At 45.3% G+C, this 24,197-nt stretch overlaps 4 protein-coding genes and 1 non-coding gene across 6 annotated transcripts; 3 read left to right on the forward strand and 2 right to left on the reverse strand.

The window, feature by feature from the left end:
- Positions 1 to 1,639, reverse strand: LOC117143552 (fibrous sheath CABYR-binding protein). Its single transcript, XM_033308292.1, has 4 exons — positions 1,377 to 1,639; positions 831 to 1,309; positions 690 to 770; positions 1 to 609 (listed from the first exon to the last, which is right to left on the reverse strand). The coding sequence occupies exons 1-4, from the start codon at positions 1,558 to 1,560 to the stop codon at positions 88 to 90; spliced, it is 1,266 nt and encodes a 421-aa protein (XP_033164183.1). The 5' UTR covers positions 1,561 to 1,639; the 3' UTR covers positions 1 to 87.
- An 891-nt stretch (positions 1,640 to 2,530) lies between these two features.
- Positions 2,531 to 4,158, forward strand: LOC117145165 (short-chain specific acyl-CoA dehydrogenase, mitochondrial). Its single transcript, XM_033310713.1, has 3 exons — positions 2,531 to 2,622; positions 2,684 to 2,923; positions 3,051 to 4,158. Exons 1-3 carry the CDS (start codon positions 2,589 to 2,591, stop codon positions 4,022 to 4,024), a joined length of 1,248 nt encoding a protein of 415 aa, XP_033166604.1. The 5' UTR covers positions 2,531 to 2,588; the 3' UTR covers positions 4,025 to 4,158.
- Positions 4,159 to 4,367: 209 nt separating this feature from the next.
- LOC117143656 (conserved oligomeric Golgi complex subunit 1) lies at positions 4,368 to 8,420 on the forward strand. 2 transcript variants are annotated; one of them, XM_033308437.1, is made up of 6 exons: positions 4,368 to 4,569; positions 4,627 to 5,309; positions 5,378 to 6,435; positions 6,495 to 7,160; positions 7,355 to 7,408; positions 8,088 to 8,174. In XM_033308437.1, exons 1-5 carry the CDS (start codon positions 4,436 to 4,438, stop codon positions 7,376 to 7,378), a joined length of 2,565 nt encoding a protein of 854 aa, XP_033164328.1. In that variant the 5' UTR covers positions 4,368 to 4,435; the 3' UTR covers positions 7,379 to 7,408; positions 8,088 to 8,174. The 2 variants fall into 2 exon arrangements, with proteins under 2 accessions (XP_033164328.1, XP_033164327.1); XM_033308436.1 differs by lacking the exon at positions 7,355 to 7,408 and having other exon boundaries at positions 8,088 to 8,420.
- A 5,208-nt stretch (positions 8,421 to 13,628) lies between these two features.
- LOC117143616 (4-coumarate--CoA ligase 1) lies at positions 13,629 to 15,808 on the forward strand. Its single transcript, XM_033308374.1, has 5 exons — positions 13,629 to 13,829; positions 13,890 to 14,097; positions 14,210 to 14,396; positions 14,466 to 14,582; positions 14,668 to 15,808. Exons 1-5 carry the CDS (start codon positions 13,689 to 13,691, stop codon positions 15,617 to 15,619), a joined length of 1,605 nt encoding a protein of 534 aa, XP_033164265.1. The 5' UTR covers positions 13,629 to 13,688; the 3' UTR covers positions 15,620 to 15,808.
- Positions 15,809 to 17,306: 1,498 nt separating this feature from the next.
- Positions 17,307 to 17,378, reverse strand: Trnat-ugu. The gene has a single exon. It is a non-coding gene; the product is annotated as a tRNA-Thr (tRNA).
- Between the last annotated feature and the right edge of the window lie 6,819 nt (positions 17,379 to 24,197).

Consider the following 24,197-nt stretch of genomic DNA (forward strand, 5'->3'; position numbering starts at 1 on the left):
TCCAACCCTTTTCGATCAGTTTATTCACTTGCATATAACATCAATTTAACAACTAAGGGAAAACTAATAAACACAGCATGGTTTCATCTACTCAGCTGCGGGAGCTTCCTCTGCGGGGGCTTCTTCTGCGGGAGGAGCAGCCTCCTCTGCCGGAGCGGGCTCCTCAGCGGGCGGTGGCGGTGCAGCTGCTTCTTCTGGTGGTGGTGCAGGTGCCGGCTCTTCGGCGGCTTCCGGTGCAGCCTCTTCTGCTGGCGGTGGTGCAGCCTCCTCAGCCGGAGCAGGTGCTGCTTCATCCGCAGGCGCCTCTGCTGCAGGAGCTTCCTCCGCTGGCTGAGCTTCCGCAGCCTCATCATGAGCTTCTGGCTCTGCTAAAGCGGTGGCCGAGGTTCTGGCCGTGGCCGGAGCAGTACCTTGGGCAGATGGCGGCACAGTTCCGGGAGCAGTTGGCATTGGTGTTGGTCCGGCAGTTATCGCAGCAGTTGTCGGTACTGTCGAGAGAGTTACGTCATCATAGCCATCCTTCGCAGTATCCGGTGAAGAGCTAGCCTCCATTTCAGTTGGTTCAGTTGGTTCGGCACAGGGGTCTACGATTGGCTTGGTAGCCACGCGCTGCAAATTTGGCGTAAAAAAATTACAAAAATAGTTTGAATGGATTTGATACTCCCTCTTTTTGAACTCTTGTTACATACCAACATAACCTTGCGGAAGAACCTCTGAAGAACGCTCGCAGCATGTTGCCTGCGCTGTTCCTCCCCGTCGTCCTCTTTTTCCTGTTGGATTTAAGTCAGGACCAAGTTGAGGGGCAGACTGTTAAAGGTAGATTCACTTACCGCTGCGCAGACGCATACGCAAACTTCTTGCGGGAACTGGAGGCGAACCCAGTATCCACGCCAAGCCGCCTGGATCGTGATGGCTGCCTGGTTTCGCGTGGCCTCGTTGATGCGCTTTAGTTCCCTGTCTCGGAAGTACTGGTAGAGCAGCTCAGTTCCATCGGCTCCACGTTCGGCGGACATATAGGCGTCCACGAAGCGCTTGTAGGCACTCTCGATGGCAGGCCGTGACATGACCAGCTCCTCGTCGGTGAACTTGCACTTCTGCAGCAGCTCCTCTAGGATGTCCACATCCTCGAAGTTAATCGCCTGCTTTCCACGCCGCATCTCGCAGCGTCGTTTCTCGAGGAAGTTACGGAAACAGTCCTCTAGTACCTGGCCCATCAACTCGGACTTCTCCTTGGAGAGATCGCAGACACACAGGTCCGATATTATGCTGTCCACCTGGCGTAGAGAGCGGTCCAAAATGGTCTTGGCCACTGAAACGAAATAAAGGTATACGAAATGAAAAGTTGGATACATTCTACATCCTGCAGAAGTACTTACCCATAGCCTTTTCCCTTGTCACGATCACCGAATGCAGATAGTCGATGATGAACTGGCAGAGGCACTCCTTTTTCGGCTGACACCTTAGCACCTCCCGTGTTACATCTGATAGAAGTTCCGGCAGACCCTCCGGAACATTAATCGCCTGTTGGCGCATCTTGCCACGCTGAATCAGGTAATTCATCTTGGTTTTTCAAAAGTATGATGCAAAATTCTATAATTTTGAACAGTTTAGCTGAGAAGAATATAATAATTAGGAAATGGATCAGCTTTGAAATCCCTTTTAACCGGTCTACTACGATAAGAGCAAATCAAAATAATACCTTACAGCGCTCGACAGTGATTTTTACACGGACTGACTGCAAACTACCTTGCTGATGTAAGAAGTTTAGTTCTGCTTACTTGACCTAGATGGCGCTTGCAAATAAGTTGGTTCAAATGTTTAAATTGTGAAAAACAATAATACGTTATATATACTCTATATGATCCATGAGCTTAAATGTTTCAAAAAACTGTCTCACACGTGTCCCTGAAAATTCCCAAAGTCCACACTTACTTTGTAATATGTAAGGTGAGAAAATTGTAATGTGTACTTGTGTTTAATGTGGGTAAAATGCCCCTTTGTACCTTTCAACGAAAGTGGGTGTGTATCGGAAATTAGCATTGCCTAATTTCGTATTCAGCCGGTATAGGAAATCAACAGGGTTCTTGGTGGATTCCTCTTTATCCAAATCCATTGAACCGCTTTCCTTTTCTGTTCTTTCAACTGATCTTTAACCCAGAAACTTGGTAATTTCACAAAGTTAGCGCCAAAACAAAATACTTTCGATTTTCTCTATATAGATAAAACACTATATACGAGAACAGTGGCGCTGTGGGGACTTCGGCGTTTAGCTTGGTAATCAATACTTTTTTTAAAATTAAACTTTAAAATTTGTTAAAAACCGATTATAAATTACAAATTTTAAGCTACAAAAATAATTTAAGTAATTTCTATATTCTATTAAAAGCTTTTTAAAATAAAATTTTTTCAAAATCGCTTAGTACTTTTTAATAAATGGGACCCCCTTACAATCTCCTCCCATGGACTTCGCCCCAAAAGCTGCGTATAAAAGCTGTTTTCCTCGGTTGTATTTCGATCGGCTCGTCGAAAAAGCTTTCACTACCTCGATCGCAACCGGCACTACGGGCTTGGGATCAGTTGGCGACGGAATGCAGCAGCTGATCAGAGTGGCGCGGACGCTGGGTGAGGAACTGTGTGATTCACGGCTGACTGGATGATCGATTTGCCGCCTCCGTCTTCACAGGTCAACACTCGAGCGGCGCATGGAGTGCGCGGGGAGTCGGTGCTGGAAACCGAGGAATCGCATGCCTGGCCGCCCTCTCCGAGACCCACCAGATTCTCCAGAAGACTTGCCGGGAGTTCGCCAATGCGGAACTGGCCCCCAAAGCGCGCCACCACGACCGCGAGGAGCTTTATCCGGCGGAACAGGTCAGACGGTTGGGAGAACTCGGTCTCATGTCGGTGACGGTTCGAGAGGAGTATGGTGAGTTCCTATTAAAATTATTATATATATAAAATTTACATAACATAAGTGATGGTATCAGTTTTGAAATTCTATATAAATAGATCATTGTAGTATCATCAGGCATTAATAAACATTGATTTTTCAGGTGGTTCTGGACTGGATTACCAGGCCTACGCGATTGGCATGGAGGAGGTGGCTCGTGGTGACGCCGCCGTGTCCATTGTGATGGGCGTGAATAACCTGTACCTGGGTGCAGTGCAGCAGCATGGAACCGAGCAGCAGAAGCAGGATTTCCTGGTGCCGTACACCCAGGGTGAGCACATCGCCTTCTACGCCTTGTCGGAACCCGGAAACGGATCGGATGCAGGAGCTGCCAGCACCACGGCCAAGCTGCAAGGGGACAGCTACCTAATAAACGGCACTAAAGCGTGGATATCAAACTCCAAGGAGGCCAGCGGGGGAATCGTCTTCGCCACGGTGGACAAGAGCCTGAAACACAAGGGAATCACTGCCTTTCTCACGCCCAAGGATGTTCCCGGACTTTCCATAGCCAAGAAGGAAAGCAAAATGGGCATGCGCGCCACTTCGACTTGCCAGCTGGTGCTGGAGGACGTGCAGGTGCCGCGATCCCGGGTCCTTGGAGCTCCCGGTGATGGTTTCAAGATCGCCATGCAGTCCTTGGACTGTGGCAGGATCGGTATAGCCGCCCAGGCCACCGGTATCGCACAAGCTGCCCTGGAACTGGCCGTGGACTATTCGCAGAAGAGGGTGGCCTTCGGACAGCAGCTGGCACGGTTGCAGCTCATCCGGCAGAAGCTGGCCGACATGGCCACGCGGGTGGAGATCTCAAGGCTGCTAACGTGGCGTGCCGCTTGGCTGAAGGATAATGGTCTGCCAATCACAAAGGAGGCGGCGATGGCCAAGCTGCATGCCTCCGAGGCCGCCACTTTTTGTGCCCACCAGTGCATCCAGATCCTGGGCGGGATGGGGTACACCACTGATCTGCCTGCAGAGCTTTATTACCGCAACGCCCGCGTCACAGAGATTTATGAGGGAACCTCGGAGATCCAAAGAATTGTGATCGCCAACGCAGTGCTCCGGGAATTGGGAAGGGATTGAAAACCGTTGTTGGTTTTTCTTTATTACTGCTGCCAAACAAATCAGAATACCTGCTTTTATACTTGTTATGAATGTAATTTAGTTTTTCTATGCCAGACAAATGCATTTAATAAAGTAAATTTTATAAAATGAAACGTGGTTAAAAAAAATATTTTCATTTTTCTATTAAATAAGGTAATTCCCTAACTATAACTCTGTATGTTATATTGAAATGTAACGGCTGGCACATAACAGCATATTTAACATTCCTACCAACAGTGAAATGTAAACTAACATAAATTTAACAGTCATAGGCCGGCTACATGAGAAAAAATATCGATGTTGCCAGTCATCGATGCATAAATCGATTTTATTACAGCTGCTCCCTTGTTATTGTTTTCTCGATTTAAATAAAACTAATTTGTCGGCTAAATGACGGCCAATTTGTTAAACCTGAACGTGGACACGCTGTTTGAGCAGCACGGCGTGTCCGAGATAGACGCGGTGCACAAAAAGATCCAGTCGGTGGTGGAAAACAAGCGCGAGGAGTTGCGCACCCATGTCGGGTGAGTGATGTGGCACCTCCAGAATATTTGCTGCTATAAACGTTCAAAATATTTAAGGGAGCGGTACCGGGATCTTCTACAGGCGGCTGACACCATTGCTGCGATGCAAACGTCGGCCGGCACACTTATGGAGCAAGTGCGACACGTGCAGGCCAATTGCCGCAGTCTAAACGAGCAGCAGCTCCTGGGCTTCCAGTCAACTGCCAATGCAAGTGCTAAGGATGCCGCACTGCAGGAGAGGAACGCCGGAAAAAAGCTGCAGACCTACTATGGCACCATGGCTCAGATTAAGTTGCTCACTGCCCTGCCGGAACTTATCTGGACGCACTTGGACAACGATCGCTTCTACGCCGCTACTGAGTTGTTTATCTTTAGTCGCCACATCAGCACGGGATTGCAACTGGATGGCCAGAGTGCCCTGATGCAGAAACTACCGGTTGCACGCAAGCAATGGGAAATCCTGCGTCCCTTCCACGTGACCATCAAACAAGCCATACTGACCGCACTGGAGAGGGAGGAACTCCTACCCGAAATGGCTGTGGACTGCTTGCAGAGCCTTCTCTTGCTAGACAAAAGCGATCTGAGTACTGTGCTGAAATCCTTCTTGAACCTGCGCTCCTCTGCATTTCTGAACTGCCTGCAAAGCGGACCATCGGAGTCACGTCGCGTCAAGGACCGCATATTGGCTAGCTTAAACGTGCTGAATAGCACCGTGGACTTGCTGGACAAGTGTCTTTTGGGTAAGTTGCCATTAGCAGATATGCAAACAACATTATTATTGAAATAATTGGTATTTTCTATCCTACAGGTGATAGCCTTCTCTTTAGCCGCCTGGAGGAATGTGCCTCTTCTACGTGTCCACCAAGCATTAACCGAATGGAGAGTAGCGAGCGCCAGCTGGTTCATCTTTTACCCGAAATCATTGCTGGTTTTAAGCCACAATTTGATGTACCTCAGCTAACACCTGAGCAGTTAGGTTCTTCACTTCAACAATGGCTAGATAAAATGAACGCCTTGGCAGCGGCTCACTTGCAGCAAGTCTTTGCACTAGTCACCAACATGCAGACCATCCAGGACATTAAGTCCGCCGCCAGAACTAATGGTCGACCGGATTTCGTTCGCCTAGAACAGCAACTGCATCTAAAGCATAGCCAGTTAGACTTCTACGGCAGAAAGTACGTGCCGTTGATCAACGCCAGAGTGCGAGAGATCATCCGCAGCAGTTGGGCTTCCGCCATGAAGCAGACCTACGAACAGGTACTATTGCTTATTGAAGCCGGGCAGTCGCAACCGCCTCTACAAATTTGGCGAGAGCAGAGCGATGATTTGCCTTTAAGCTTGGCGGCAGCGCTCAGCGATCAACCAAAGCGACTGGCTAATCGGACGAAGGGCTACGATGGCGCAACAATAGAACTATGCAAACGTTTTGACTCACATCTGGCGGATATCGTCCAGGAGCTGAATGTGATGTTACAAGAACAAACGACGAGGGCTGAGGACAAGGTTTCACTTATCGAGTTTCTGCGCGAAACGGCCGAGGAGCAGCTGACAGAGTATTTAACCAATTTGAAAGGTCTAGAGCTAAGGGAACGCCCTGCTCTGCTTCTGGCTTTGCGGAATAGTCTCGCCTTGGTCGAGCTGTGTCCTAATTTAAAGCTGTGCTTCTGTCAGCCGTCCAGTTGGCGCCAGTGGACTGACAGCTCGGCGGGAGTGGGAATCGAGCATTGGCAGCGCATTTGCGGCCTGATCGAAGAGGAGATGCTATCCTTTTGGCTGCTCATCGTTGACGATGTGTTGGCCGGCCACAATTGCGAAGAAAAACTGCCGAAGGTCATTAATCATGAAGTGGTTCTCAGCGACTTTGCGGTAATTATATTAATAGAAGAAATTTATTAGCAACGTAACATAATTATATTCTTGAGTAGCTTTGGCAGACCTTGACACTGGAACAGCGCGACGAGGACCAGGAGCAGAGTGTTCAGTCAACCATTCGAATCCCCAGTCAGCCGCGACTCTCTCTGCAGACGTATCTTCATCAGCTAATTCAGGCATTGAATTTGGTTGTTCCCCAAACTCTGCCACCCAAGGTATTGCAAGCATTTATCCAGCGGCTCATGGGGAAACTGCTCTGCCACTACGAGGGTTTGGCCCACGCGGAGTGCACCAAAGCCAGTCAGAATATTGCCCTGCAGCTATACTTTGATCTTAAGTTCCTGGAGCGCGTGTTCGCCATTTCACGTGAGGAACGGACTCTCTACGACCAGATTCACGCCCAGCAGAACCAACTGCGCGACTACATAGATCCCTTTGACTTCGAACTGTTTGCCGAGCACATAACCGCTCATGTTTCTCGAGCTTCAAGCCGTCTGCAGGGTGAACTGGGAGTGCTGACTCCATCGGCAGCTGTTCCCAGTCAGGGCGCAGCTGCTGCTACTTCTTTGGCCCATGAAGCAGATCCCAATGTGCTGTGTCTCAGCTCCTCCGGATCCACGTCGCTATGGTTCCCGCTTCTGCCCATTGTAATGCCCCAAGCTGCCGGAAGAGTTACTAGCGCAGAGCGGAAATCTCTGGCCCAAGAGCCAGTTGAGAAAGTAAGTATAAAGTGTGATGATATACAGGGCTGTCGGCGTTGGCTTCAAGAGTATAAGCTTTACCATTTGGTGGTTTATTTATTATTCGAAATTAATTGGCTGAAGCATAAAATCGACAGCCCTAATAGGTATACAGTTTATCTCTTACCAACTTTATCAAGTTATAATGCTACGTTCCCATGTTTCTTTCCTAGGATTTCTATCGACTGCATTCCTAAGTCAATAGTTTCAACATTTACTCTGGTTGGGTAGGAATGTTATTTGATTGTTGATACTTTGTTATCATTCCTCGTTTGCATGCTGCATGATATTGATTGTTTAACCAATACTTATTAAGAGTGAGCAGAATAGCCGCATTGCTCTTATTAGGTGCTTCATTTCCAAATTTGAAAACCTCTTCAAGTTGAAGCAGCAGTTTAATTAAACTAATTTGGTCCATCCAGCAATAAATAAACCAGAATGCCGCAAGACAAATTTTAATTAGGTGCAACTTTCTGCCGCCCCTTCTCAACCGCTCCTCCCTACTTCGTCCGCAAGTGGTTGGCAAAAGTTTCGCTTGAAACCCAACCCGAAATTTCCAAGTGGATGGCCAGAACATCGGCAGAATGATTATGTATATATTACGGCGGTGTATACGAGTGCCTTAGATGCTAATTAATGAATCGCTGCAATTATTGAAATCAAATCGCTGGGCAAATGTTAATTTATGGCCATGGCTACTTGGCCGTTACTCGCATGTTTTGTAATTAGCTGCGATCTCCGCCGGTATAAATCGTTCTCTAATTATGTCTGCTTTCCATTTGTTGCTGTTTGCTGCTCGCTATAAATCTGAGATTCCAGCGGCAAATTAACAGATTAATCAGACAAACTACCAATTAATAGTACTAATTAATTAATAACATTTCCCATTTTATCCCTCTATCTCAGACGGCGACAACGACGCCGACGAGGAAGTCGGGTGGCAATGGAGCCCGCAAGGGAGACAGCAGCAAATCCAAATCGAGCGCAGCTTCCTTCTTCGGGATGTCCCAGGAGTGGTTTCGCTAGAGGATTCAAATCAAGTGGCCTGTAAAGTGCATTCGAGTGGAATGCGGATGGGATGCTCTTCCATTGTTAAGCCGAGCATTCAAAATGTTTAACCTACATACGTACTTGTAGTAGAAGAGGCGGGCAGCGCCCAGTAATTGTAAGAAAGTCACATACATTATAGAGATACTCGTATATGTATACACCCTGATATCACTTTTAATTTCAACTTAACTCTAAATTTGTAATTTTTAATGCGCTTTGATGTTGCCACGGTTGCTATTTCTTGCCTCCCTTCTTGCCACCGCCTGCGGCTGCCTTTTGGTCCTGTCCTTTCTTGGCTCCACCTTTGTCACCGCCGCCTCCATCGCCGCCTTTGTTTTTATTTCCGGAGCCACCTCCGCCGCCTCCGCCACCACCGCCGCCCTTTTTCTGTGGGCAAAGAAACACGGAAAGATTTCGCTTTGAGCTGGGACTGAGCAAATAACGAGCCACGGTTGTTGAAGGTTGCGCAGCGAAGTCAGTAAATGAGAAAAAGGTTAGTTGTGCCAGGATTGCAATGGGGGGACCCTTGTTCCAAAGCGCCAGGAATTCACTAATTACATACAGCAGCAGCTATTATCCGCATGCTAAAATGTAATCTAACCATTATTTGTGGTCTACAATAACGTATTAATATAAACAGGTAGCACCAAACACCATGCTAATTTTAATCTCAAAGTTAATAGTTATAGTGCACTAAAGTTTTTTAAATAATTTGGCAATGCTCTTAAAAAGTTTTTGTTTAGAAAGTTGGTCAAAGAATTATTTTAAAATGGTGGAAAAGTAGGGATAAAGTTAAATATTGTTAAATTGGGACCATGAGCTGAATGAGCTGGCACTAAGATGAGGATTACAAGTAGTTAGACTCACAATTAGTGCGCAAGTTGCATAACACAAATATTGCTTACATTGCCGCCGCCTCCACCACCGCCACCTCCTCCTCCTCCACCGCCACCCTTATTTTTACCCATTCTATCAACTTCTCGGAAAGGCAATTATTTTATTTATTTGGTTTAGTTTGTGGTTATTGCTACTGTTGGCTTTGGCTAGAGTAAACTTATGCCAGAGCTGGCAAATTGCAACTAATAAGCATCGCCATTGCCGCAAAGCGAAATGCATGAAATTAAATCATTTGGCCAGAAAAAGAAGGCCAAAATGAACGTTGAGAGCAAAACACAAAATGCGCAACAGCCAAAGGCGGAAGGGAAAGGCGCCAATGAATTTTGGGCGGCGATGGGAGCGGGGGATGGGTTGGTTGGGAGGAGATGACCAGGGGGATTTGGCCCCGGGTAGAGGAGACCTGGCTGCAATGGCCAATGCCTCTTAACTGATTTAATCACCGCCCTGGCACCTCTCTTTGCGGCCGGAAGAAATGGGAAGTGTTTCTCTTGCGGCGACCGTTGGATTATTTTGTAGTGCTTCTCCTCCATCGCTTTTTGGCTCTTTGCTTCCGATTGCGATTCTGATTCTGTTTCTGTTTCGGTTTCGCATTTGCATTTGCATTTGGCCATATGCGCCCATGGCCATGGCATTGACATTGGCCACCTCTCGCATTTCTGGTCTGCGGCCAATGGAAGGCAATACGTCGGTAATCCCATGGCTCACTCGCGAATCCCACGGATTCGGGCAGTGCAACAAGATGCTATTTATAGATGCAACGAGAATCGATGCTGGTGATAGCCTAGGCCAAGAGAGATTTTGGCGGATTTCAATCGGAAAGAAATGGCCCAGAAGGCGATTGAAAGTGCTAATGTATGCAGAAAGAGAAAAACGGGAAGATTGAATGAGGGAGATAAACCAGGGAACGGCAGAATTGATTATGGGTTTAGGGAAGTAATTTAATTGGAGACTATGGGCAACCCAAAGAAAAGTTAATCAGCACAGATATACCATTTAATCTCCAGTGCACTTTCTAATATATGATACCTGTTTTTAATTATTTGTATAGACTTGATTTAAGTTGTAATATAAGTACAAATATAGAATATATTTCATAAAACTTACCGAATAAACTATGCATATGAATAACTTATTCGACTGTTCCTATGGCAGGTATATAATATGGTTGATTATATAATAATCATATATTGTATTTATAATTATCTTTCAATAACTGGTATCCTTATCTATAGACCAAAAAGTAAACATTACATTAGAAATTTGGGAAGTTTATTAAATGAAATTTTTTATCAAATTACATTCGATCACTTTAAAACGAAAAACTTACCATGCTGCTTTAATTACGAGTCCTAATTGGACTGGAATACATTTAACAGCTTTCCACCTGCCTGCGTTCCAAAGAAAACAGTCCAAGTCTGATTTTCTTCATATGCTAATTACAGTTATCAAAAAGTTTTTCTGTCGCTGCCAACGGACACTGGAAACTCAATGCATACATAATGAGACATTCTACTTTTCCTGCAGCTTTTCCTTCGGCTTTCCCGCTTTTCCCCTTACAACAGATGTTGGAAAATGGAGAGCAACCAGAGAATAAGTCGGAACACCCGTTGGTGTCAGCTAATTAAATTAGATGTTCTATATGGTGAGCCGTAAGTGAAACCGATATCATCCGATGAAAATGAAAGCACCACGACGACGAGGAGAACTCAACAAGTCGAAATCTGCACATGGCAACAAGCGCGGAGCCAAATTAGAAGTGAAAAGTATGAAATAAGCTCATAAAATTACGCTCACACATGCTCGGGAAAACAGATTTGGAGCAGAGGAGCTGGAAAGGGGGGAGGAAGACCCGTATCCGCAGGCGAGGCTAACAAAGTCGCAGGTCCGGACATTTGCTGCAGGTGCGGCTGGCGAAACTTGCACCTGAAAGATAAACCACCTCACCTGGCGAGCTGGACGGACACTTTGAATTTAAACGAAATGGGCGGACTTTCTGGGAATGGCTAAATACATACGGAAAAGCGAGAGAGACAGTCGGGATAAGTAAGGAATTGGCTCTGTAGAAGTGCGGAACTTTAATTAAGTTTTGGTTCTCCCAGCTGACTGACATCTTGAATTACAAATGAAAAACTTGTGTGCGGCAGCCGAAGGAAAAGCGGCCAAAGGAAACGGGCCAAAGGAAGCGACACAAAAAAGATTTAAAAAAAGCGGTATAAATAAAAATAAGAGAGAATGCTATAGTCGACTTCCCCAACTATCAGATACCTATTACTGAGCTAGTGGAAATGCAAACGAGAAATTTCATAATTATAATTGGTGAATATTGGTGAATAAAATTAGAACAAATTTAAAAATTGTTCAAGGGTGTGGCAGTTTTGGGCGGTTTGTGGGCGTGAGAGGCGGACAGACGGACATAGTCAGATCTACTTGACTACTGATCCTCATCAATAATATATTTACTTTATATATACTTCTGCCTGTAACATACTTTGCAACGAATCTAGCTCTACCTTACTCGTATACGAGTAACGGGTATAAAAATGAAATGAAAGAAAAGTGAGTGAAAAACCAGGAAAAACCAGTGCATAATAACACACTGAACTGCAAGAGGTGGAGCTGCAGGAGCAAAAAGCAGTTCCTGCAACAGAATGCGAATAAGTTGCACAGCCAGCAACTCACGAAAAGAAAATAAAGAAAAGCCGAACCACTGGGCGGGAAACCCAAACAACTACCTCAGTCTGTTAGCCAGTTAGCCGCTATAAGAATACCCAACTAACTGGGACCGCGAACATCTTTCAACTGGCCGGCCCTTAAAGTACGCGGATCCCGAAATCGAACAAGAGCAGCAGCGACAAAAGTATGTAGTTCCATTCATGGACGGCCAGAGGAAATTCTTCCGGCAGAAGGGTGTATACGGATACGGAATACCCTAAGATAAGCCCGTGCCGATTATCAAATTCGATTTCCTCCGTTTCACGTAATTTGCGGCCGGGATGACGAAAGTTTCTGCTCGGAAAAATTAATTCCCCACTTCAGTTCATAACCCGATAAGATTACCACCACAAATCAAAGCCAACCAGAGTGCAATGTCTGTGATGTCGGGTACATAAACCACCAGAGGAACCTTATCGAAATCCCATTAAGCCATTACAACTAAGCCCACACCGCGAGCGTGGACTTAGTTCCCAGGCACTTCGATCTTAACTGCCCAAAACAACACTATCGTTAACATACTTATAATCGAATGAAATGGAAAGCTATATAGTTGTTGAAAATCAGCTTTAATCATCCGATGCGAAGGAATTGTTACTACGCGTTGGGAAGTTATGAAATATTAAATATAATAGCAATAAAATGGAAATGTTTAATAAAATGTAAAATCAGCAGTACCCCAGATTATCGTATTTACCAAGGTAAAACCATTAGAGCAACCACAAGTCTCCTGTAACCGGAACTTTATCTGCGAACGAACTTCATCATCGGCAGCCTTGCCACAGAATTGGGTTTTAGTTCACGTGCCACCGGGAACGGAAAGTTGATTTTCTCTGCCGGCTGCCATTGCTGGAAAATCAGGAAACAGATGTTTGCAAATATCTTGCAAGCGAACTTTTTCGCCAAGGTATTTAAATAACGTTTTCGCTGCACCAACTTTTTGTCAGCCGCAGCGCGGAAAAACGTCAAAATAAAGGACAAAAATGTAAGAAAAACCATTGAGAGAGCTGGCTGAAAGAAAACCCATTCAATTTCACTGAATGGGTTGTATTTCATTTGGTGGAATTTCCCGAATTATCGTGGCTCCGTTGAATAGGGTATCATGTTGTATTCATATCAAAAGGCCGGCTAAATATATCTCGAAGTAATCCGAAGGTAAACATATTAAGAGAGTGTGTCCATATCGATAATCCATTGGTGACTAATTAAAATGTGGGAAAAAAGTCAAACTTTCCGTTCAGTCTTTGGTATCAAGCATTCAAATGTCATAAGGTATTCCCAGATTAAGGTCCAAAGGTTATTAACCAAATTTCAGTTGCCCCAAATAAACTACGGGGATTTTTTGCATTAAGTTCCCTAAATATCTATATCTACATAAAACAGAGGCTGAAGGGCTTGTGCTTAAAAATAAATACTATCTCCTGACAATGATTTCGTTTCTGTCGTATGTCACGTTACGCAAGTCCCACAGATAAGGGGGAAAACACAACCCGGAACGAAGATAAAACCCTGTGGCAATTAGGGATGGGGCTGTTCTCATTGACCGGAAAGTGGCCAAAAGTTAATAGCTCTTATCACGACTAAGGACACCCTTCAATTAAAGAACCCAACGCACGCCATCTGATTAGTTTCAATAAATATATGCATACATGCCAGTCGGGTGGTCAACTTTGGTCAATGCCTTTTATCTTTCATTGATACCTACCTTGCACTTAACCTAGGCCATGCTTATCACCTGCAGATAAGCTCTTGGCGATCCCTGTCTTTATAAGTAGCCCCTCCGAGCGAATAGCTCCACAGATAGTGGTCGATCTTTCCGGTGTGCATTCAACCTTTATTGCAGCAAAAATGTCCAAGTTACCGTGCAGCTACGATGCGGAGAACAAGATCTGGAAGGGTATTCCGCAGAACAACCCCTTCAAGCCGGAGACCTCCCTGGGTCGCATCATCTTCAAGAACATGAGGAACTGGCCCAAGAACGTGTGTCAGGTGAGTGAAGTGGAGGCCGATCTGCTCCGAGCGCTTCCCTAATGTTCTGTGCTTCATCAGATTTCCGACTCCGAGGGCGTGGAGGTCACCTTCGGACAGGCTCTCACTTGGGCTATTCGCATTGCCCAGCACCTGAAGAGCCGCGGTCTTGACCACAAGGATATCATTGGCATCTCTGCCAGGAACACCACCTACATTATGCCCACCGCCGTGGCCTGTTTCTTCCACGGCACTCCCTTCCAGTCGGCCAATCCAATTCTTGAGGAATGTACGTATTATTAACTAAAAGATTATTGGCTTTTGTCATAATATTATATAAATAAATATTATCAAGGTACATTCTTTAAAATACTATTTTATATGTTCTACTACTTTTTTAGCTACTCTTAAGCACCTGTACAACATTTCCAAGCCAAAGATTATCTTCACCGATGCCGATCACTATGACAAACTGTACTCCGCCACCAGCGCGTTCAAGCCAGAGATTATCCTAACCACCGGAACTAAGGATGGTGTCCTCAGCATTCAGGATCTGCTGCATCCAACAAAGACAGAGTTCTTCTATCAGTAAGTGTGCCATATAGCAAAGCTCTAAAGAAACCAGGTGTTATCTATATTGTACTCCATCTATATTAGGCCATCCCCGCTGAAGGAAGGCCCTTCGCAAACCGTTGCGATCCTCACCTCATCCGGAACTACTGGAATGCCCAAGGCTGTGTGCATCTCGAACGATATTCTGACCCAAGAGACAGTGTAAGTTAAGCTATATAAAGAACTTAAGTTAGGTATATTCAAATTTATACTCAAATTACAAAACGTTTTCGAACTCTTTTTACAGCTTTGTCAATGGTTACGATACCATCTTCATTTCGGCCAGTTTGGACTGGATCACTGGTCTGTGGGCCACCATCTTCAGCACGGTGAACGGTTGCACCAGGATCATCAGCAGCAAGCCCTTCGCCGCGGACTACTTTGTGTACTTAGTGAGCAAGTACAGCATCACATATGCACTGATTCCGCCAGAGCACTGCTGTTCCCTGCTGGATTGCCCCACTGCCACACCGGAGAAATTGGGCAGCCTGACGAAACTGAACTTCGGAGGCGGACGCATGACTCAGGCCACGGTTGAGAGGATCAAGAAGCTTGCTCCTAATGGAGTGCTGAACTCATCCTACGGCATGACTGAGGTTGGATTCATAGTGTTCAACCACGGACACTTGAAGCTCACCGCTGCGGGCAACCCATTGCCCGGAATTCAGGTGAAGATCGTGGACGACGATGGTAACCAATTGGGTGTGAACCAGACCGGCGAGATCATTGTGCACAACGGCTTCAGCTGGAACGGATACTTTGCCGATCCGGAGGCCACCAAGGAGATGCAGGACGAGGAGGGCTGGTTCCACACGGGCGACATGGGCTACTTCGACGAGGACGACTACCTCTACATGACGGACCGCAAGAAGGAGGTGCTCAAGTGGAAGGGTCTGCAGATGTGGCCGGCCGAGGTGGAGGCAGTTATCGACGAGCTGCCGGAGGTGAAGCGGGTGTGCGTGATTGGGGTGTACGACGAGACCCAGGGAGATGTGCCTGGTGCCCTGGTTGTGCGGGAGGATAATGCCAATCTGACCGCCCAGCAGGTGATTGACCACGTGGCCAAGCGACTGCCCGACATCCAGAAGCAGCTGCGAGCTGGTGTCCAGTTCGCCGATGAGATTCCCCAGAACCACAATGGCAAGGCCGTCCGCCGATACGCCCGCGATCTCTTCGTCGCCTTGTCCAAGAAGAACTGAAAACTGCCGTGCTTTCGTTTGGAATAATTTATCCTTGATTAGGTTTATTAAGTTAGGCAATCCTGATTTTCGATTTCTTTCGTCTGAATTTGCCCTTCAAACACTTCTGAAAAGTCGCCCACAACGTTCAATTCTCAGAATATGTCTCTGTGCACATGTTAAATAAACACAATGCTAAAGTATATTAAGGACGACAATTTTCTACACACTTATAGGTAAATTTTTTAGGTACTTGTAACTTGTAATCTCATTTCTCAAAGTGGTTTTTTATTTGATAAGGCTCCTTCATTAATTTTGCTCGAGTCCACCTAATTTATCCTGGGTCAAGGACACGTCACAAATCTCTGCGAAATACCCACAGTCCCAATAACATTTCAAAAAACAATTGCCGACAACATTTGATTAACGCTGCCATCCCATCAATTTGGTTATAAAAATATTGTGTGAGTTTGGGCGGGAATTTGGGCCATAACTCAACTGGAATTGTGCCGCTGTTTCTTTATGGCTAAACACTTTCATTGGGTAAACAAAGAATTGCCATTTTGCGTCAAGGGCCGTGACTCCTCCCGCGCCATCTGATAAAAAGCATTTTATTTAGTCATAAAAATCGCACGCATAGAATTGGCCAGGGGTTACCAAGGGGTGCCACCAAATCACGGTGGCCCCACAAAAAGAAGCTTTTCACGAAATTAAAGGTAAATAAAATGTTTATGAGTGGAGAGCAAAGCGCTCATATGATTTCACATTCGATTGAATAACATTTACACACGCAGGCGAGCGCCACACGAAGGATACGCAATCTGTGCCCGGATCTCCATGCTCAATGCTCCGTGCTCCCGGCCCCTGGATCCGTGGAATCCTTGGCTGGCGGAGGTTGGATGCCAGGCACCCAAAGACGGGCAATAAATTCAAACATGTGCACATAAATTTTTATTTCGATTTGCTGAGCCGCTGTCAGTGATGTCCTGTCCCGCCACTCCGCCATTCCCCCCGTTCCCCATCCGGTTTTATGAACTGTGAATATGCGCATGATGAAGTTGCCAAAGGATCTCGGCGGAAGTGAATCGTTCGGCATGCGGTTCCCTCGCTGTGCGTGTGTTTGTGGGGGCGCCCGTCAAATGGGGCGCCTGCAGGAGGGGGCGTGGCAGACGTCGACGCTTCGCAAATTATTGCATCTCAGCGTGCTGGTAAATCAGGCGATGGGCAAAATGCTCGAATTATGGACACAAAGTTAAAGGTGTTGCATCGAAAATTTGAGATAAATTTCTTAGCAATTTGATTTATAACATTATCAATAATCAATACTCATTCTTTAGCTTGATTTAATCTATGACTACTTTATAGAGATTATGGATGTATTATGTTGGGAAGATATATATTGAAATATTATAGTGGGATTTATTATCCTGAAAAGGGATGGTTTTGTCCACTGTTCCGACAGTGGAAGCAGCGACACGAGGCGAAATCGAAGCCGTCAGTCAATTGACTTGTCTAAAAGGGGGAATTGGATTGGAAATGTGGAAGTCGGTGGCCAACGATCCCCCCGCTTGCATAAGTCAAATATCGAAAACGTCAGCAGCTGATTGAAGACCCCCGAAAGCCAGGCTGCAGCAGTTCAATCAAGCTTGAAATATGCAGAAATCAAAAAATAGTTAGGTTGACAGAACAAAAAATGCAGTTGACCCTATGCCTCCTGTGAGAATTGAACTCACGGCCCCTGGTTTACAAGACCAGTGCTCTGCCACTGAGCTAAAGAGGCTCACGTTTTGATGGCGGCAAAAAAGCCAATTTAAGTGGCCCCCATGGGTACTCTTTCTCGTTCTGCCACCGAAAGATATCTCGGCGAAACATAAAAGAACAATAAACACGTGTTTAAACAGTTGCCAGCACCGATAACTGCTCGAGTTTCGAATGAGGCCGAGAGGTACGCAAGTATCCATTCATTTGGGCAATCACTCAGTTGGGTTGGCTAATTAAAACTGTGGAGATGGATCCCAATTACCACTTTCCCGAGTTGTAGCTTTCAGTTTTCAGCTTTCCTCTGCCAACTGTCTGTCTGTCCGTCTGTAGTCTCGATGTATCGGTAATTGATAGACTGGTGCACTGAGGCAAATACTCGCATTCGCATTCGCATTCACACTCGCACTCGCACTCGTATTCGAATGCAGCACTCACTCTCTCGAGTCTGTTTATTTGGCAAATTGGCAAATCAATTGCCCGAACTGAATAAGCTGCCACACATCAGCAGCACCAACAGCACCATCAGCACCTGAGATGTCGCGTTCTATCGGATATACATGTGTCTCTCGAGGCAGCAGACACCGCAAAAGTAATTGGCACAATCAACGAAATTAATTGAACGCATCGAAATCTAGTATGATCTTTGCCAAACTCATTTGCGGTGAAATTCGGGAAGCCAATGCAGATGGGTTTAGAATTGGCAACCACAAGCGAAACCACTTCAAGTTTAAATATTTGGCTATGTTCTGCTTAAGGAAATAAAGTCAGTGCCTAGGGTTTCATATGTTAATTGGTGAATGAGTTATTTACAGGTGCCCGAAAGTGCGCGGTAAAAAGAAAACAAAATTTTTAAGACTTCTAGATGCCTGTAAAGGGGAATTCAAATCTCTATTGATTTCCAGGCCATACCAATGCTATATAATCACTCCCATACTTCTCATTGCTAACCACTTTCTGCTCAAATATTTAGACATGTGCCCAACAGCCTGGCATTATTCCTTAAAGCACTCACTTAGCCTGGGGTCATAATTCATTCAAGCTGCTCAGTCTTAAGACGAAGGCAAACACTCTCGAGTGCAGGACCCACTGAGGAAAGAAGTCGTTGAACAATTTCGCTGCCAGTTGGATCCACTTATAAAGTGCAGAAACACGTATACGCACCGTTGCGTTGGCAGAACTCCCCCTTGGGCAGATTATCTGGCAGCAACAGCAGCATACTTAACAACTATTTATCGAGTTTTTCAATATTTTTAATGCCACTTTAAATACTTGACGCGATTATTTCCCACCGATTTTCCTTTGCATGCATACAAATACCTATCCATATACATATATATTTATATATATATATATAAACCTCGATTCTGCCCTCAGCCAGCACTTTTTGATCCCGCGAAAGCAAAGTTTCAAGTGCCAAACACACGCAAACTTTTTGCTCTGTTGCAGCAGCATGCAAGTTTGCTGCCACCGAGAGACATAAAACTTTTATAGAAGTTATTAAAAGTGCGACGAAATGAAGGGGGCTGAAGGGGTTGAACTGAGGGGTGGAGCAGGAGGGCTCAGATCTGGTAGCAGGTTTCAGCTCCGAAGAGCTGGCAGAAAGCGAGAGAAATGATTCATTTGCCATTCAATAAATCTTCGCTTTACTCTACTACACCAGGCAGCTGGCCGGCAGTTCTCACTTTCGCACACTCGAAGGAAAATCACTGCGAATCAGAAGAAATGAGGTCTCCAATTAAATGCCATTTAATTTAATGATTTCGTTTTCGGCAAGAAGTTAAATTCAATATAGTAATTTGATAGGTAAGTTGGATGATTCTTTTATAGCTGAAAAATCAGCCTTTGAGCAATCATTATTTAGATTTAAGTTAAAAGTGCTTACAGTTAAAGATAAAACTAAATCGAAATAATTGTAACATAATTTTATAAATTATTATTATTGAATTAATTTCTTCACCCTTTTCTTTGAGTTCACTTGCTGAGCTCGGTTTTCGCGCTGCTGCATCGGACGGATGCTTTAAGTAATGACCATCAACGGCTGGACGCCGACGGCGCCAGTTTGTACATTGTTATCTGCTAAGGAAAGGACTGCGGGACTACAGGCCGAGTCCAAGGTGCATGGCCCAAATTCAAATCCAAGACTAAGCCCGGCCCCAACTCCATATCCCCCGGCCGAAAGTCGCCTGCCCCTTCCCTTCCCGCTGCCATTCATTATTCAAACGCATTAACAGAAGTTGTCCGGCTGGAGCAGGACAATTTTCGTGATATCCTTGACTTGGCATAACTTTGTCCGCGGTGCCCAGGGCTGGGCGGGCAGGATCTGCTGCTGCTGTCCCTACTGTTCCTGCTGCTCCATGTAGGACTACGCCTGCCCTTGGTCCTGGTCGTGCAAAAAGTTTCCCTGCTGCACTCGAACAATAACAGAGCCAAGTATTTAAATGCAAATTAGCCCCAAATGATGCAATCATAATGCAAGTGGCTCCAGGACCAGACCCAATGGCTCCAGGGAAAGAGGCAGCGATGGGGATAAAACGGTTAGGAGACTGTTCCTGTACCAGGTTCGCTTTTAATTTCCACTTGCCTGGGCTCATTTAGCACAATTTGGCAGCCACTCATAATTTCCACTTCTTTTTCTTGCGCTCAAATTAATTTCCACCTCTATTTTGTTATCCTCACTGAAATCCTTGCTAGCTAGACTCGGGCTCGTTATGGGTGCGGAAGATAAATGCATTTCAACACATGTTGTTGAAAGTTAATTTCCGAAAAACGTTGCTCATTTATTGTTAAATGTGCATTTAGTTTTCTTTCCGCCCTTCGCCTCCCTCCATTTTTTTCACTCTCCCACTGTGGTAATGCCTTTTTGATGGTTGGATTTGGATCCAGGCATTTCTTGCCTGATGCACTTTAAATGAGCTGAGTTGGTCAAGCCTTTGAAGTGGCCCAGTCCGGAATTATTCAAATGTTCTCTCGCACTCGCATTCGTATTCGCATTCCCACGGAATGGCCGGAGTTCAAATCTTTGGCCCACAGCTAACTATTTCCAGCTGCTGCAAAAATGGCCAAAACTTGGCAATCGAATAGCCGGCTCGACCACAAACACAATCAGCCAGCTCCCGAAATGAGCAACTTGAGAATTGAACTCGATGCCAGAACAAAGAACACACAGTCCGCACAATCCCCACAATCCGCACAATCCCAGCAATCCTGGTGGGCAGGAGCAACTTTTGGTGTTATAATCTGTACCAAATTTAAGTGCTCTTGATATTGCTAATTAACACACAGCCATTCGCACATGCATGAAAGCCATTTGCGAAATTGGAAAAACAAAGACAACGGGCCACCAAAGACTTTTTGCGCTCCTCGGTTGCTGGGTGTAATTGTGATTGGGTTGGTGTTGCTCTTGGCTGGCAGTTCATTATTTGGCCAGCTGCTACTGGATCAGATATTTCCTTGAATTGGGCTCTGCACTTGGATGTGGTCCAAGGAGCCTCACTCGTTTTTTGGTTCAGTAAGGCACTGCAACGGGGCGTATGCGTGATATGTGCGACAACAATGCAGGCCGAGAAATTTCGACGAAACTTTTCAGATATCCAGTGCATGGTGTCTTTGGGACGGAATGTGGCAATGAACGCTTGAGAACACACTTTAAAGTCCATTAGCGTTGAGTGGCCACAAAAGCAAAAGTAGCAGGCAAGGCAACTCCAGAATCCAATCAAACAATTGCTAGTCGCATTGCATATTTATTTATGTATATTCGAATGAACTACAGACGTTCATATTTAGCACAATTTATTCAATTGACAAATTTTCAGTCTGCGACATTTGTCACATGAAAATGTGAATGTCCACAAGGAGGAGGAATATTTTTGTCCATTATTTGTGTTACTCTGCGGTTGTCAAAATATTGATCTCCATATAAAGCAAAGGGAAAATCTTTTTCGCTTTTTATTGCAGCTACTTTATTGAAGTTTTGTGGCAGAATAAAAAAAGAAGCAGAAGAAGCCAAGAGATATTCCATGAAATATTGTAACTGCTGCAAATTATCGTTCTTCGTTGCTAACATAAAACTTTTACCACCACCACCGCCACGAGGACGACCAGCCATTCAGCCAGTCCGCCCTCCACAAAACCCTCGAATAACTCTATGCAAATGACTCAGACATTTTGCAATTGATGCTGCTCGGGGGAATGGAAATGCAAGACTGGCGAACCGGCTTAAAGTTCTTTAAAATACGCAAAATACGCTCTTTCAATGCAATCCGACAGCATAGCTCTGCTCCTGAAGTTACCAATTAATATGGGCCATGTGGCTGGAGAATGTAATGAAATTGCTTTCAGCTTAATTCCATTGATTCGGATTGCCTCTATCATTGGTCGCAGTAGAAACCATGTCGGGCATTAGCAGGACACACGACTCGCCATTTCTCCGGAAATCTTCGATAATTTCACATAATCCACAAGCTCGCCCACTCGCTCCACACACGGAATACCCTCCCAACAGACAACAAACAGAGCAGAACAATAGCCACAATGGCATTGGCAATCAGCACTTGAGATGGGATGCACTGAAGAAAAAGCAGTTCATTTTAAAACTGCTTGAGCTTATAAGAGAGTATATCTTATTTGTTTTATTTGCACTTGGCAAAAAAGAATGCTTTACTAACAAGTAAATAAAAAAGCTATGCATTAAGCTATGCAACTAACTATACAATGACCCTAACATTTAACATGCATTCATTATGATAACTTCTATAAGAGAGCACGATATATAACGTGTTAAATTTTTTAAAAAATTGCTAAAAGCCTTTTTTCGCTGTGCAGAAGAGCTTATTGTGAGTTTGTGGCTTTAGAACAATGTCTCGGTGAGTGACTGAGAAAATGAGTGGGAAACTGACTGGGGAATAGGTCATGGGGCGCTGCGGAAGGGTTCATGACGAGACATTGGCATTGGCCGACAGTTGGCTGGCTACAAAGTATGAAACACAGAAAAAGAAACTTTCGCCATTCCCAGTGCAAACACGATGCGGGGAACTTTCAACATTTACTGCTCGGTGGCTGTTGTAACAAAGTTACAAGTAGCATTTGAAACTTGTCCTGCGACTTGTCCGGGAGCATCCTATTGCCGCTGTCCCCCATTGCGTATGAGTGATTTTTATGAGCGTCTCCTCACGTCATGCGTGTTTGTTCCTTGTCTGCCCCGAGTTGTCCCTCCCCTCCTATCTGCTGTTTATCACGGAGCCCGAGGGCAGGCACAATTATACGAACATGACAAGTGCAATTTGCCAGGGGCTCAACTTTCATGCTCCTCACCTCAATGACTCCCCCGATTTAGTCTTCGATTGTTGTCTTTGGTCTGCCTTCTGTTGTGTTCGGTCAAATCAAATTAAACCACTTAATTATAAATATAAATATAAACTTTTCCCTTGAAGATGTACCAAGGTCTAACATGCTCAGTCGGACTCTGAATTGCCCCGAATTGTTTTGTGGCTTGAGCTCTTATTGTCCACTCAACCGAGACTGCACCAATAAATTAAGTTGGTATTTGTAAAGGTTTTTACTAAATTCTAGCCCAGTTAATTAAAGTCCCGCCCGGAGCCGAGTGAAAAATCTGGGTTCTGACTGCAGTAATTAAGCTGTCAGAACGGATTCCGACTCGAGGAGATCTCACCTAAGTCACAACTCATAACTCATGTGGCCCTCGGGTCGAGGAGAAGAACAGAAGCAGAAGCAGGAGCAGGAGCAGCAGCCATGTGTCAGGATATTAGTCTCGAGATGTGCATATGACAAATCTGAAAAGTTTCTAGCCAAGATTTTGGCTCGCTTCGAGTCGCTCCACATTTTTCCTTTGCCAGCCGCAAAAGTTTGGCCTTAATCGAGGCCTTAACCGGAGTTTTAGCTTTAAGTTGTTTGACTTTCAACAAAAGGAAATCTTTCCACTCGCTGTTTGCTGCTCATTTTTCCCACAGCTAATTGCGCGGTGTCCCAGAGCGGAGGAGTGGAAACGGAGCGCCGGGCTGAGCCATTGGGCACACAGGGGGAGGGATAATGTCATAAATCACCATGGATATATGCATAAATTATCGCTTGAGCTCTCCCAGCGACCAGCGGCCGGCGAAGTCGATTCCCTGCAAAAGGCGGAGGCTGCGAAAGTTAAAAAACAACGCTCACGATAAACGAAGCGACATTTAAGGATTTAACGAGAAAAAATCGCTGTCACGAGGACGCATCGTTTTAATCAGTGGAAGACAGCTACTGTACCGCCTCGTCTTTCGCTTTGTTCAGCACCATCCGTTGCACGGTGGATTGATTAAGTGTTTTACTGCGTAAAATAAAACTATTATAATATGAACACACAACAACTAAGCTCAAAAATTCGGGATATCTCAAATTTTGAAAATAATGGTTAACATGTTATTTCTACCTAGATCAATAGTTATAAAACAATTCTGTTAAACATAATTTAGTCAGATTTTGGGTGCCTAAGCCACTGTCCCATGGCACGTGCTCATGTCCAGCTGCCCCAGCTTCTCTTCTCCAAACGCGTTCTTTGCGTCTTCGCATCTGAAATGGTAGCAATATTTTGTCAGGCCAAAGTCAACAGCCGGCAGGCAGCAGACGCCAGGACCCGAAAGACAAAGCTCCTCCCGGCGGGACGTGGAGGAAATTTACATTGGCGCTGCAAAGTATGCAACGCATATTTTTACATCACTTCTGTTTGCCTTTCTCCCAGAGCCACAGCTCGCCGGCAGGACCAACAGAGGGACGGAGCGGAGGGAGAGGGTTTTATACATTTAAATGTATTTATTTTTCCCGGAGCTAAAGGCAGACCGAGTGCCGC

Source organism: Drosophila mauritiana, chromosome 3R, assembly GCF_004382145.1.
Source record: "Drosophila mauritiana strain mau12 chromosome 3R, ASM438214v1, whole genome shotgun sequence".
Lineage (NCBI taxonomy): Eukaryota > Metazoa > Arthropoda > Insecta > Diptera > Drosophilidae > Drosophila > Drosophila mauritiana.